This window comes from Trichinella spiralis (genome assembly GCF_000181795.1).
Source record: "Trichinella spiralis strain ISS 195 chromosome Unknown Scfld6, whole genome shotgun sequence".
NCBI classification, from domain to species: domain Eukaryota; kingdom Metazoa; phylum Nematoda; class Enoplea; order Trichinellida; family Trichinellidae; genus Trichinella; species Trichinella spiralis.
This window is the reverse complement of record NW_003526945.1, coordinates 2878931-2894037: the sequence shown is the minus strand read 5'-3', so window position 1 is coordinate 2894037 and position 15107 is coordinate 2878931. Positions and strand designations below refer to the sequence as shown.

The 15107-nt window shown below is 34.5% G+C and overlaps 3 protein-coding genes across 3 annotated transcripts; 1 reads left to right on the top strand and 2 right to left on the bottom strand.

Moving 5' to 3' along the window:
* Window positions 1-569: 569 nt before the first annotated feature.
* Window positions 570-627, bottom strand: Tsp_10706 (hypothetical protein; the record flags this gene model as incomplete). The annotated part of the gene is made up of 1 exon (XM_003373677.1): window positions 570-627. A coding segment is annotated over exon 1 (58 nt), but the record flags the coding sequence as incomplete, so codon positions are not given.
* A 2472-nt stretch (window positions 628-3099) lies between these two features.
* Tsp_10707 (putative TBC domain protein) lies at window positions 3100-7475 on the bottom strand. The gene is made up of 14 exons (XM_003373676.1): window positions 7470-7475; window positions 7325-7414; window positions 6638-6667; window positions 6336-6423; window positions 5901-6120; window positions 5615-5723; window positions 5378-5554; window positions 5052-5183; window positions 4789-4987; window positions 4607-4723; window positions 4027-4400; window positions 3642-3758; window positions 3447-3488; window positions 3100-3255 (listed from the first exon to the last, which is right to left on the bottom strand). The coding sequence occupies exons 1-14, from the start codon at window positions 7473-7475 to the stop codon at window positions 3100-3102; spliced, it is 1857 nt and encodes a 618-aa protein (XP_003373724.1).
* Window positions 7476-8577: 1102 nt separating this feature from the next.
* On the top strand, window positions 8578-14667 carry Tsp_10708 (putative phospholipase D domain protein). Its single transcript, XM_003373675.1, has 20 exons — window positions 8578-8689; window positions 9261-9399; window positions 9458-9589; window positions 9666-10020; window positions 10241-10351; window positions 10466-10584; window positions 10678-11256; window positions 11481-11647; window positions 11782-11930; window positions 12074-12351; window positions 12507-12634; window positions 12706-12824; window positions 12885-12995; window positions 13059-13169; window positions 13229-13317; window positions 13508-13671; window positions 13739-13806; window positions 13949-14062; window positions 14127-14360; window positions 14443-14667. Exons 1-20 carry the CDS (start codon window positions 8578-8580, stop codon window positions 14665-14667), a joined length of 3504 nt encoding a protein of 1167 aa, XP_003373723.1.
* Window positions 14668-15107: the final 440 nt, after the last annotated feature.

The window sequence follows — 15107 nt, the reverse complement described above, 5'->3', positions numbered from 1 at the left end:
CATCAAAAAAATTTCTGAATTCTACCTGGAAAAAGGTATAAACGGCATATTTATTTATTGATCATTTGGTCACCATTTCAGAATTATATAAAATCGTAAAAATTTAATATCACATCAAGTCATTTATTTACTGTTCTCCCAGTTTTGTTTTAATGTTTGCAAACTGCACGATGTAAATTCAAACTTTCCATAATCAAAATTCCATTTCACTAATTAATAGATAAAAATTTGAATACTTTCAAACTTTCAGTTTCGTTACATTATATAAAATTTTTTTTAATAGATTATAAACGTTCCAAGAAAGAATTACAAGAAAAAACGATTGATGACTACTTCGAAGCACAGCTAAAAGTCGAAAAAAGTAAGAATTTACTCTCATTTTTTCAAACTTCCTTTCAATATTAACACCAAAATGCTAAACTGCTATATTCGAATTTTCTGAATTCAAATAATCTATGTTCGCTTTTCCATAAATTTTGTGGAAAACAACTGTTAAATAAATAAATGACTATTGTTTAATTATTAGAGCGAAAAATATTCAACAGAAAAATGCCCATGTTTCAAATTACCATTACTCGTGTATAATAATAATAAACGCTTTATTAACATTTCAGTAAGGATAGTCATTATCATATTCATAATTGGCCTCATTCCATTCTACGTACTTGTTTTGTTGTATTTCAATGTGCCGGAGAAATATGCAAAATATGTAAGAACACAATTTGTGTAATTACAGAATTAGTAGAATAATATAAATATTTAGCTTATAAGAAAGTTTGGCAAAACAAATCGTTACTGTCCCAAAGTGGTAAATCTGAAAGAAGAGTTGGTCAAAAAGAAAACCGTATCACTGAAAAGGGGACGAAGCTGCAGTTGGAATAAAGCAGTGGTTTCGCCCTGATTATCAATCTCATTCATTATCACTCATTATCCACAATGATATCTCATCATTTAATTTTATTATCATCAATGCTCTATTGACAGAATATTGAAATTTCAAAACTAGAAAAATATTTGCTGATACATTTAATACTTATTAGTTTCACATGCATTTGCAATGCGTTTGAACTTTTTATTTTATAATTCATTCTACTTTTGTAAATTACTATTTTTGAAAATATCCCATTAAATGATCTATAATTCATTCATTCATTCATTCATATAATAAAAATATTATTCAACTTGCCAGCATTTTAATGCCATGCATTCTGAGTGTAGTGGATAGTGTGGAAAATGTAAACCCCAGCATCAGATTATTATTAGCTCATCTACACAACAACCCTGAATCAGCAATAATAACTGACTGCTCGCAAAATAAATTAAATTTTATAAAAAAACATTATATCAGTGTTATTATGCTGCCAAAACAGTTTAGCATAATTTTCTGAGGGCTACATTCGATGTTGACATCAAAGACACGCCGCTTCAAAATTTGATTGCTTGTAAATTTCGCGCCGAACTCTGATTCATTTTATATTTCATTGGTTTACACGACGGCTAAATGTACTGGTTGTCATTATTATGCATTCTATTTGTCAAATTTCGGTTTCTTTTTAATGGCCACTTTTATTAGTAGTAGCTAAATTATAAATTTAAAAGCTGATTAGCATTTCAAAATTATAAGTTTATTAACAATGTTTCTTGTGGTTTCATTTTTGTGTATAATTATATTCATACAACTGCTGATCAGATCTAAGAAATTCGCTTTACTTTACGCTAAACTGACTCGGTTTATTGCGCATATTCAGGTTGAAAATAATAACAGAAATGACTAAACAAGAAAAACAGTTTTCAACTCGAATAGGTAGGTGATTGCAATGAATGATTGATGCAAATCAAGCCGAGCATTCAAAATACAAAATATTCCATTATGCTGAACAAAAGAGAAAGAATATTATTTGATACACTTATAAAGTAGAGGATTTTTCAATTGAAAGAAGTTAATTTAGCCACGTCGACAAGCAGGTTCATTTTAAGGCAATGGTAAAGGCAAAGCCGAGTGACAGACGCGGAGTCTACACTTAGCATTATCCCACCTAGTCATTTACCAGAAAACGCTACCAGAAAACCCCATTCCAAACTTGACAGTATTTCCGTTTTATTCTCAGCACTTTGATCTGACTAATGTACCATATACCAAAGAAAAAAATTCAAAATAACAATATTGAAATAAAAAAACAAGCATACGTTGTTAGTGATAAAAATCCAATCGCCTTCTCACAAGTGGACTGCATATGCATACATACGGTCGCGTCTGTTTCGTGCTCACTGATGAACGTGGATCAAGCAAAACTCATTTGAATGATTGCACCATTTACTTACTTAATACAAGACAAATGCGTAATCGGCGCAGGCAGAGTCGTAATACAACAGACGAACTACACACACTAATAACCTAAATCATTCTACGTACCGACAGCTGCCTCAGGTCTCGCCGTCTTTTTTGAAAATCAACTCGACCCAAGGGCAACATCGCCGTTCCGTCAAGAACATACTTGGTTCATGATGGCTACATGAAAATTTGCATTTTACAACTTTACCATATGAAAGTATTTAAGAGTTAAAAATCGAAATGTATTACGCATTCTGAAACAAGGAATGAGTAGTACTTTTGCAACACTGGTGTAGTAGTGCAATTTCGTATCTGATACTGATGCATCAGCAATGACATCTTGCTGTGCAGATTCGCGCATACACACGAATTAGGCATGCATGTAAATATGCATATTGTTTTTGATCATTTTACATTACGTTATTCTTATTAAACAGTAATAATCTTCTGAATAATTTTTAATAACATTAAAACCTCGATAAATGGGTAAAACGAAAAAAAAATTTTTTCCTCTATTCTTCAGTTTGGCATGGATTTTCTCGGAAAAATAAACATGAAAAACAAATAAAAATCAAGCAAAAATATAATAAACGTTGCTGCTTTGTCTATGTGTAAAATGGTGATACACAGCAGTGCATTCATTTCGGACGAAAATGGAATGAGTAAATAATAAAAATAGAATAAGCAAAGATAAGGTGAATAAAAGCGTGTGCAAATAAATGTTCAAACGGACTGCATAAATGTTCAATGTTGGCCAGCTTTATAAATCAAACAGGATTTTCTGCCGCCTCAAATCCGAGAATAATACTTATGTTAGCCACAACTTTGTCTTTTTCCTGCACAGTCTCCAGCTGGTGATAAATTCCATTTGCTATTACCAAAACTTCATCGAGCGGAATTTTGAATGCAAGCATATTTACGAGCTAGAATGTCGTCGCAAATTGGAATAAATTATTAAAAATGGACATTAAAAGTCTGCAAAATTGAAAATCATCTCTTGATTTTCAGGCTATCAAGCGTAGCACGAAGAAATAAAAAAATACTAAGAGAGAATCGATAGGTCATTCATTCATTCACAAGAATTAGTTCTATTCAACTGGATGTGTTTACTTACCACACTGATCTTGAAACGCATAAAATAATGAAACATGCGTTTCTTTAATTATTAAAAATCGGAAATAAATCATTAAAATTCCCTAATATATATCCATTGTTAAAACAATAATTAGCGCATAAAAAATGAAATACAATCAGTGTTGAAAAAAAGGAAAAAGAAAAAAAAGTGCAAATGACCATACAATAAATATACCTTTACAATATCTTCCAGTCCACACCCACGTTGAATTATTTCGTCCGTCTGCATTTCCAGGATAGCAAGACAGATCAGCAGATGAAAATTTGAGCACGGCAAACCAGTCCAAAGCACCTTAAATTGAAATGCACAAATTGCAAAAACTTTTGATGTTGTCAACGCATTCGACCAATTTACAGTTTGAAATTTTCTTTCTCAACCCAAACTGTAAATTAGATAATCCGAGAATTTAACTACAGAATCTTATAAAACATGACAATCAATATTACTGTAAGAAAAAAAAGAATACAGAACCTCCGTACAAATAAATGAATGCAAAGCGATGTAAAATTTTTTTAAACAACTACACCACCGCTTTGTTGTAAAGTACAAAAATACTCACTTCCCAAAGGCGAAAGATGTCGTCAAAGGTAAATTCTCGCTTGAACAACACCAAAAGCCAACGAAAGCAAAAAAACATCTCACCAGAATCTTTGCTTTCTGAAAATGTACAAATCAAAATGGACAAATCCGTTTGAAAATTAATATTTGAGCTACTCAAATATTCGCTGAGCCTTGGATTGACCACATCAAGAAGACATCGCAGCTGACAAAATTGCGATTTGATGCTGCTCTGATTCAGCTCAAAATTGGTGCCTGACTTTTCCATAAAATGAACAAACGCCCAAAATGCATCCACTTCGTCTTCAAAAATCATCAACAACGGCGACAACAAATCAGACATACCTTGTACGTATCCTATGCAAAACAGATAACCTGTTTATATAACATATATATATATATATATATATATATATATATATATATATATCAACTTAACGCATTTCATAAAATGCATTTTTTAACAAATGAGCACAGTATCAATTCTTAATATGTAAATTATTTCTAAAGCACAAAAATTAAACTTATACAGTCCATAAAATTTATCATCGAATTCTCAAGTCAATTGTTCAACTTCGTACCCAAATCAAAGTGATACATCATGTATGTCATCAATAAACATGACAGCAATGTTAAATTCGCATTCTCCGCTCCTTCGTAATAAGAATGCGTACGATCGGTACGTGCAACATCCTTTTCTTCAAATAAAAAACTACGATAAAGAGGCAATAATAGTTCACAGGATAAAAAACAAATCACCAACCAATCAAATCTTTGTATTTGCGAAAATCAGTCCAACGACTAGCTTGATCCTCATCGACCAGTTGCCACTGTTCTCGTAGGCGAAGGTATCGCTGTTCAAAATCCAACTGCTTTTGTTCACACTGCTCTTTTGTCCACGACCACTGGTACATTCCCAATAAATATTTCCATACGGTCTTGCGAAGTTCCGGCACAATACCCTTCAAAATGAAATTTTATTTAACATTTAATCTAGAATAAACAAAACACAATTTTCCATCATACACCACTGAAGATGATACGTTTCACAGATTCTTCATCGCAAATTGCTCCAGATTCACTTACATGGTCCAACCATTGTTGAACCGACAACGGCTCTCCACGTGGAATTCTCACACGCGCAGGTAGTCTAACTGGCTGCAAAAAAATTGAAATCGAAAAAATTTACTACAAATTATTTTTAATTTAACGAATTTATCTAATTTTGAAAAAAAATCGCAAAACTTCTATTAGTTATAAAACAATAAAGTGAAATTACTTAACAAGAAACACCCTTGTCGATAACGTTTTCTCCACAATGTAAAATAAAAATTATTATTAATTACACATACATGACTTATATATTGGTATTCATCTTCCACTTGAGTGCTTATTGGTTCAGTAACATGTCGCCTATCCATATTTTTTTTATCCTCGAAACTGTGCTCTATTTCGACTGGATTCATTAAAGTATCTATAACTCCAGCCAATCTAGTCATCATAGTGGTTGTTGGTGATGAACGCCATTTCTAAAATGTATGATGAGCAAATGAGCAACAAGACAGAAACAAAAGCGTAAAAATACATACTTGCATAAAAGTTGCTTTGTTCTTTCTTTCAATCAGGTCGTCAATGGCTTTGTTAAATTTTGCAGATCGCTCATTAATAATAAAATGCAAATGCCCACGCTGTAATTTTCTAAATAAATAAATATATTTATGTAATAGATGTAAAATTGAATCAGTCAAGCATGTAAATAAAAAATCATGCATAATTAAAAATTAAATACCCTTTTAATTAAAATTATCGCTGTATAACAACAGTATTAATATAATGTGACTGAAATTTGCAAATAAAGCAATAAAAAGCTCATACTCCTGAATTTTAATGTGTTGCTTGAGAGCTTCAACAAATCTAATGCAGTTTTCACTGATGAAATATAGAACTGGTCTCTTCAAATTGTAACCTTCGTCAAAAAGTTCAATTTTCGTATAGCCATCTGGAACAATAGTCGGTCGTATCTCGTACAAATCACTGACGTTTATTTCGAACTTCATCGTACCTTTAGCCAGTTCCAGTCGTTTCTGTGGAAATGCTAAAATTGAATTTATCATCTGCACTTTTCTTCCATAAATACAAGATCCTATTTAAATTATTTTAAATATGCATTATTTAAAGACAGACTTTGAAAAAGTTGCTGCTCATTTATAAAACCACTAGTGAGTATTTATTTTCAAAAAAAATCAAAATATATGCATAAATTGATATGAAAAGTTTGACATGGGAGAAAAATAAGGAAATATTACTAACGCATCATAATTCCATCAAACGTCAACTGATCATCGCTGTCCACACTGTCTAATTCTACTCTTTGTCCAGTAATCCATATATTATCATCCTAAAAATAACCACAACACATCATAGCATCGTATTCTCGAACCAAATTTCCAAATGAGTAATAATTACACTATTTCGTATGCATGTTATTTAAACAAATAAAATCTGCCGTACACTAAATGATTCATGTGACTGCGATGCTTGCAATGCTGGTGTCAAGCTATTACTTCGGTGTTATTTGCCAACTTTTGTCAAAACGTTTTAGCATACTAAACTTTCTGTTTACTGTATTTACAATCGCAACTCTGAATATTCAAAAATAAAATATTATATATACAATAAATAAATAATAACATAAACACAAGTCACAGAACAGTCACATGAACACAACAAAATATCAATATTTTCGAAGCAAAAATTTTTCAAGATTCACACTTTTCAAAGAATTAATTGCTGAATCAAATTAAATTTGGACAAAATATATTTTCAGTTGATCATGCATCGATTAAATATGCTAGCTGTTAACTGTAATAGAAGCTTAAATCTACTTTCTCATAAAAAAATAATAACCCAGTTTTCCCTCTATTTATAATGCAATACTGTACTTGAAGCGCTTGACAAGAAAAACAAAATAGTGGCTAATAAATTTGCATTGCAAAGTACTTTAATCATAAAATAAGAAACTACATAATAATAATAATAAATTCATTAAATAAATTTAAAAATAACTGATTACCATTAAAATAAAAAATATATATTAAAGTAAATCATTAAGCACACAACTTTCAACTATACCAAGCATAAAATGCACGCTATATTATAGTACAATTACAAACTAGTATAGACTTTTAGTTTAGCTTAGAAACAAAACGATAATATAAAGTTGCAATCTTAAACAACATTACTGTATGCGTATAAACATTTTTTTCACCAATGATAGTATTTTATTCAATAATATTTACCTTTCTTATAATCTTTATTATTGCTTTTCTACACATAACGTTGTCGGAAAATTCAATTTTGGCAACGGATTTAAAGTATTCCTCAAAATCCTAAAAAAACAGTTATAATTCATCTTCAGTTAAAAAAAAGTACAGCTAAAAACACATCCATTTTTTGAAATTATTCAAACGAAAAATTTTCTCTTCCGTCAGTATTACACTCTACAAAAGTACTCAAGTACAAATTTACAAAAATGTTTACTAAATATGACAGTATTCAAAATTTAAACACTCCTAATCATTTTATTCTTGAATTAGTCAAAATAAATGCACAAAAAATATTATTTATAATACTGATGTTTATTTTAATTTGATTTTCAGTATCAGCTGATTTTTGAAAACTTTTTTTTATAATTTTGACAGTTTTGCAGTATTTCCGCATCTTTATCAATCTATCAGTGGTGGTAATAATATTAATGAGCAAATTCTTCCAGCAAAATCTGCGCACACAACATAAACACACATATTTCAACATCAGCAATTATTTTCAGTGCGCATGAAATAAAACTGTGTGAACAGGTGTCAGTAAAAATTTGACGCCAAGCGTAAGTGTCGTTTTGCGCACAATAATTATCTGATGACAATTTTCACATGCTCACGCTTCGCTTCGAAAAGTGTTTTACTGAAATGTGTGCAATGGAATAAAAAGTAGAATTTTTTTACCAATCCATAAAAAACTATAATCATGATACAACTTTATTATTTGCTTTCATACTGTAGTTTCGTAGTTTGGCAGCATTTTCATCGCATAACTGACAAGAATTATACTGCAAATTGGATGCATTTTCTTGGATAGCTGTGTCATCTGCACTGTCAGGACAATATTGAGGTTGTTCAACCGGCTTGAACAATCCACGTAAGTAGAGCAATTTTACCAATTATTACAATGAAAAAAGACGGCAGATATTTCATATTGTTTGTGTAAAATGTATTCAGTGGCATGGCAATTTAAATATGTGCACAGATGTTCTGGAGCATTGTTTTCTATTTTGCGCTCATATGTGGAAAAAAAGAAACTGTTTTGAAAACGTAGCGTGCAAAAATGATTGGTTTTTGGAAATTTGTTAAAAAATTGGTTGTCAGTTTTGCATCGCGTTCTGATGTTTCGAAGTGAATTTTCCAACAATGAGTTCAATTTGTAGTCGTAGTCGAGATGGTAAATTTGTAAAAAAAATTTCACCTGCGAAAGCTTGACAGCCGAAATATGCGGAACAATGATGCACTCGCTGATGACGTATCCGCAGAATGACTATTGTTCATTTGACAATAAATGCAGTGTTGTAATTTGGGTTCAATGTATTTGCAATTATGAACTTGCTGTATCGGGTTTGTTTTGTGATCAATTGATTGTTTGTACAATTGCACGCTCGGACTATTATTATTCTCATTAGTGAGTTTTGTTATTTTCCAATGTTGTTGAATGGTTTGTATTTGTTTGTCGTCGATCAAAAATGCTAAAATGGAACGATTGTTGTTGTTGTTGTGTAATGTTGATTCGCTATGTTCGATAGAATGTTTGAAAAATTACTCGCCACAAGAAACATTTGAATACAACCGTCGTGTATTGTGACTTTTGTAGATATTTTGCAAATGGTCAGCTGATTCATCGAAAGAAGAAACTTCAATCTGGCTTACTGTATTATTAATTTGTTGCATTGCGGTGTGAAGAAGGTGGAAAATTTTCCATTTCAACTTTATCAAAAATCAACCTTCTGATCCAATCCAATCCACAATGTCTGAGCTGGACTGCAGCAGCAGCAGCACGTCCACTTCCGATGATGAAAAGTGCGATTGTTCAATATTGGAAGAATCGTCGTCGCCCAGCGAGGATGGTTTGAATATTAAAAGAAAAAAAATCAAAAAAATATTTTTTCTTCCTTCAAAACTTTCGTTTCAGGAAAGCTGATGTTCTCTTCTCTGTACGACAAGCAGACAAGCCAAGATTGTTACTTGGCCAATACGCCGATCACGGCAAAAATAACTGAAGTAGCCGAAGATGGTGGCAGTGGTATTTTCAACGCGTTTCACAGTCGCGTGTAAGCAGTTGTTGTTGTTAAGCAAAGAAAAATCCCTTTTCCCAAAATTTTTTTTCAGTTACAAAATTGAACTGCAGCATGGCAAATACCGGTGGACAATTTTCCGCCGATACAAGGACTTTTTCTCTTTGCACAACCGCATCTTGCTCTACCGCGCCAAGAGGTCGTTGATTCCAACAACTCGACGACGGTAATTCACAAAATTCTCAGTGTTCATCTTCTTCAAATTAGCATCGGTTGTTCCATTTCGGGCACCGTCTGTTCAGTCGCCAGTTGCAACTCTCGTTGGAGTACGATTCGCGTGGAGGAGGAGGAGAAGGTGGAAATACCGAAGTGGCGACACCATCTGCACAGCCACGCGACGCCAGCCGGGATGGAAAAATTATTAAAATTAAGCAATTGTCGCCGGTGTTGCTGAAATACGGATACGAGAATCGGTCGCAGATTGCCGCAGTTGACCAGCCGACTGGAGACAACGGCACAGCAGTGATGCATACGGCATCTTTGAAGTACAATAAATCGGATGGAACAGTTGAGAAAAGCTTGAAGAGGAAGAAAAAGCACTGCCGTTTACCGTCGTTCCCAATTTGGCCGCTCCACAATCGAGCTGACAATCGAAAGGTGGGATTCGAATGTGTTCGTTTTCAATAAATTAATTACTATCTATATATTCATGCTGCATGCTGTTGTCGGACTTCAGGAACGTTTGGAGAAATATTTGTCCGCTGTTCTTCACGTGCCGGCGTACAGAAATCTCCAAGAAACGGTACGATAAATGATCGCATACATTCCACTGATTGATTGAAACTTTTGTTTTTTCTTATTTTCCAATTCGATTCAGAGAGAATTTATTGAAGTTAGTCGATTTTCCTTTGTCAGCGGTTTGGGCGGAAAAAATAAAGAAGGTTATTTGAAAAAACGTCCCGGCGGTCGACTGACTTACGGTGGTGTGGTGAGATGTTGTGCAGAATTGATGGCTTCGTGGCAGTATAGGTAATGGTGATGAAACAGTTGTTGTTGAGATGAATAAAATTCAACATCTCGAAACAAAGCCATCTATTTTCAGGTGGGTGTTTTTGAAAGATTCTTATTTGGCCTATGTGAAACCGGAAGGCGAAGATTTGCGAGCGGTGATGCTGCTGGATCCTGGTTTTCATTTCAAATTGGAAATGCACCAAAAGCCTCGTTTGATCATTGAAAATTTGAATCGGTTTACAAAATCTGTTCAACTTTTTCAAGCATTGCTTTATCATCTTCCTTCTCTCTCTCTCTCTCCAGGACGTTGGTATTGAAATCGAAAACCAAAGAAAATGCAATCGAATGGAAAGACGCTCTGGAAAATGCAATCGAAGTTTCTGGCAAACAGTGGTTGCAGAATCACGATTTCGGTTCCTCGTTTCCTAAGCGTCGCAACGTTTACGGTCGTTGGTACTGTTTTTTCTCTTTTCCTAGTTTTGTGTGTCTGTACGATTCGATTTTCTTCATTTTATACTTTTTTGTTTCCATTTATCCCTTGGGCAGGTTTGTGGACGGCAAATCGTACATGGAAAATTTAGCCAACATGCTAGAATTGGCGAAAGAGCAAATTTTCATAACCGGATGGTGGCTTAGTCCGGAAATTTATTTGAAGCGACCCGCGGCGGCAGGACGTCGTTGGCGGCTTGACGAAATTTTGAAAAGAAAAGCAGAAGAAGGCATCCGCGTTTATGTTCTGCTTTACAAAGAAGTGGAACTTGCGTTGGGTATAAACAGCGCTTACAGCAAGCGTATTTTGCAACAACTCCATGCTAATATCAAGGTTGCCCTTGCTGTTGTTCAGCTTTTTATCTCTTCATCTTTGGGAAAAAATGCTTTCAGGTAATGCGTCATCCTGACCATTTGCCCGGCAGTGGTGTGTTTCTGTGGGCTCATCACGAGAAGCTGGTGATCATTGATCAGAACATAGCATTCGTTGGAGGTATCGATTTGTGCTACGGTCGTTGGGATGATCCCAAGCACAGGTTTCATTATTATGTTCTTCTAGAATTGCAAGAGATTGCTTTTTTTTCCAATTCAACGTGATTGATTGATTCACTTGTTAGACTTACCGATTTCGGCAGTGTCAGTTTTGGCAGTGCTCGGCACGCGAGCTTGACAGAAGAAAAATCCCTGATGTCGGCCATGCGATCAATGTCCAAAATGTTGCCCGTTGTTCAAATGTGCAATGCGGGTTTGGTTTCGCAGCCGAGCGCGGAAAATCCTCCAGAACGTAAGTATATAACACAAGTAAGCTTAACTGTTGCAGATTACATTTTTTCCTAAATTGCAATTCAGATAAAGTGCTTTTTTATCTGTTTAAATCGATTCATTGTCAATGATTCATACCATAAGTGTTGATTTTAGAAAGCTCTGCTGTTGTTGTTAAACATTGCGCTGAATTGGAAATCGAACCGGAAGTTGTTGCAGGTGAAGAACGTGAACGAAGAATTGTTCGTTTCTTGCGTTCATCATCCCGTTTTGGATTGCCCAATTTTGCAAATCTGTTAATGAAAGTAGGAGAAATTGTAAATTCATCATCATCATCATTATTATTATTATTATTATTATTATTATTATTATTATTATTATTATTATTATTATTATACAATTATTCTTATCATTACTTGTTCTCGATACTTACAAATCTGATTTGAAGCATAAATCTCGAATGCAACGTAACAGCGCTGCTGACTGCAAACAGAGAGGTTCACAGGTTTTGTCTGCAGACGATGGTGAAACAGTTGATGATACAGCTAAACGAAGAAAATCTTTATTTGCAGTATTCTTTTTCTACTTGCATACTTGCTTGATCCATGGTGGATTATGTTCTGTTTTTCAGAGAATCGCACCTTGGATGAAATTACGCCGAGCGGTTGAAGAAGGCGATTTGAAATGTGAAAATGTCGACGATGCGGCAATGTGTTACGAGGAAAAGTATATATATGTGAATATTCATATTTTTGCATGCATGTACAGCAGTTAATATTTAACGAAGGTAGAGAGAGAGAGAGAGAGAGTGATATAATATAATGAATTTACCTTATGATGAAGAAAGCAGAATGACGTATTGTTTTTTCTTTATTTTCAAGGCTAACTTGTTTGCAAATGGAAGATGACACTGATCCGGGTCTGTACGGTTGTGGCAAGTTGTGGATTGGCAAAGATTATGCGAATTTCATCTACAAAGACTTTACTGAAATCAACTTACCATACAACGGTGAGTGTGGAGAATTAATTGCACATTCGACTGTGCTTTCAATAAATGATTTTTGGCTTTGAATTTTTCAGATTTCATCGACCGTCGTCAAACACCACGTATGCCATGGCACGATATTGCTGCTGTCGTCTATTGTAGCGTTGCACGAGATTTAGCCCGGCATTTTATAGAACGTTGGAACGCTTGCAAGGTTGTTGTTTGCTTGTTCGTTTAAAATTTCAAAAATTCAACAATCGTTTAACAACTGCAGACAGAAAAAGCAAAGCACAACCAGCGTATTCCATATTTGATCCCAAAGTCTTACGAAAAAGTGGAAATGCCACATATTTTCCATAAAATTGCCTACAAATGTCACATTCAGGTTGCCGTATCACTCACTGTCAGAGAACAACAGTTGTACTAGGTTGACTGTTGTTTCGTTTAGGTAATTCGAAGCTGCAGTCAGTGGTCATTCGGCAGCAACATGGTCGAAGATAGCATTCATCGTGCTTATGTTCATTTGATCAAAAATGCCAAACATTACATCTACATTGAGGTTGTTTGAAATGCAGTATTCGCGTTTTCTTTTTCACTGGTCTTTTCTTTTGGTTCCAGAATCAGTTTTTCGTATCGTTGCTCAACTCGAATGACGTACACAATAGTATCGCAAAAGCGCTTTACGATCGAATACTTCAAGCGTACAAGTGAGCTGATGCATTTTTGAAATTTTGTTCTAAAATTGAAAAATATTTCATCAAATCGCAGTAATAATGACAATTTAAATATTTTTAAGTTTCAGTTTTCAAAAGGATTATCATTACAATTAATTTCTCTCACGCTTGAATTTGGGATGGTTGTGTGAATGGATAAAAACTGAATGCAAATCATTTTCAGCGACAAAGAAACATTTCGTGTGTACGTGATGATGCCACTGTTACCAGGATTCGAAGGTCAGCTGGGGACAACCGGCGGCAGTGCTTTGCAGGCAGTGTTGCATTGGACTTACTGTTCATTATGCAAAGGCCCAAATAGTCTGCTGTTCAACTTGGCCCAGCACAGTGAGACAATTTCAGTGGAAAAATTTTTGCCAACTTGTTTCTACTTTCTTTTTCAATGTCTTTTCAGTTGAAGATCCATCCGAGTATATCGTTTTTTGTTCGTTGCGTACTCACGCTACGTTGATGGAAAAATTGGTAATCAAATATATATATATATATATATATATATATATATATATATATATATATATATATAACATGTTCACAGTTCGTACAATTCTCAACTTGATGCAAACAAAATTTTACACGTTTTAAAGCTTGGTCAATTTTTCTGCAGGTCAGCGAAATTATCTACATTCACAGCAAATTGATGATCGTTGATGACTTGTTCACGATCATCGGCTCAGCGAACATAAACGACAGATCAATGTTGGGAAAACGCGATTCAGAGGTAATAATAAGAATGTAAAACGTGTGAAAATGAATAAATTCCATTTGATCCCGCAACTCATCAGGTGGCCATCTATGTCGAAGACTGTGAATTCAGCAGGTCTTCGATGAACGGCCAACTGTACCAGGCGGGTCGGTTCGCGTTTTCACTGCGGACGGACCTATTCGCAGAACATCTCGGATTGTCGGATACGTCAGCGAAACGAAAATCCAAACTCGACGTCAGAGATCCAGTGTCGACTGAATTTTTCACCACTTGGAAGCAAATAGCTGCACGCAATGCCGACATTTTTGAAAAGGTGCGTTGAGGGTTTTTTTTGCTCTTCTCTTTGGGTCGCACGCATTATTCAGGGGTAATTTCGAATTTGTCTCGTTTGTCAGGTATTTGGCTGCATTCCGAGCAATTCGGTGAAAAATTTCGTAGAGCTGAAACAGTACAAGAAGAGGCTTTGCCTGGGCGAGTTCGACCTGCTCCGTGCCAGAACCCTGCTTGAACAATTGAACGGCAATTTGGTGTTGTTTCCTATGAAATTTCTTTGCCAAAGCGACCTCTCACCGTCGCCAATAACCAAAGAAGGTCTGGCGCCATCGTCGCTTTTCACATGATGTTCAGCTTATATTATTAGTATCATTATTCGTTTCTTTTTTCTTTACTTGCTCATAATCATCTGCCACAGTCGTAATTGCGCTTCTGTATTGATCATGGTGGTTCGTGAAAGTACATTCTCTGCCGGCATAATTCTCAGTGCTTTTTCTTTGCACCACCCAAGCAAAACCTTTCGGATTGTGATTATTTTGAAATTTCAGCTGAATTATTATTTTCCTTTTGTTCTTTTCTAAAATTTATATTATTCTTCAACTCCATCGTTTGTTACTGATGCTGTTGTTGATTATCATCAGGACAATCAATATGTTTAACAGAACCATCGACTGACTGCTTGCTTACTTCTGTGATGAATAAAAAAGAAAAAATAAAAATCAGCCCAAATATAAATAAGTCACTGTTTGAAAACTTGCAAATAAATAAAAAAAATTCTCTCAATATC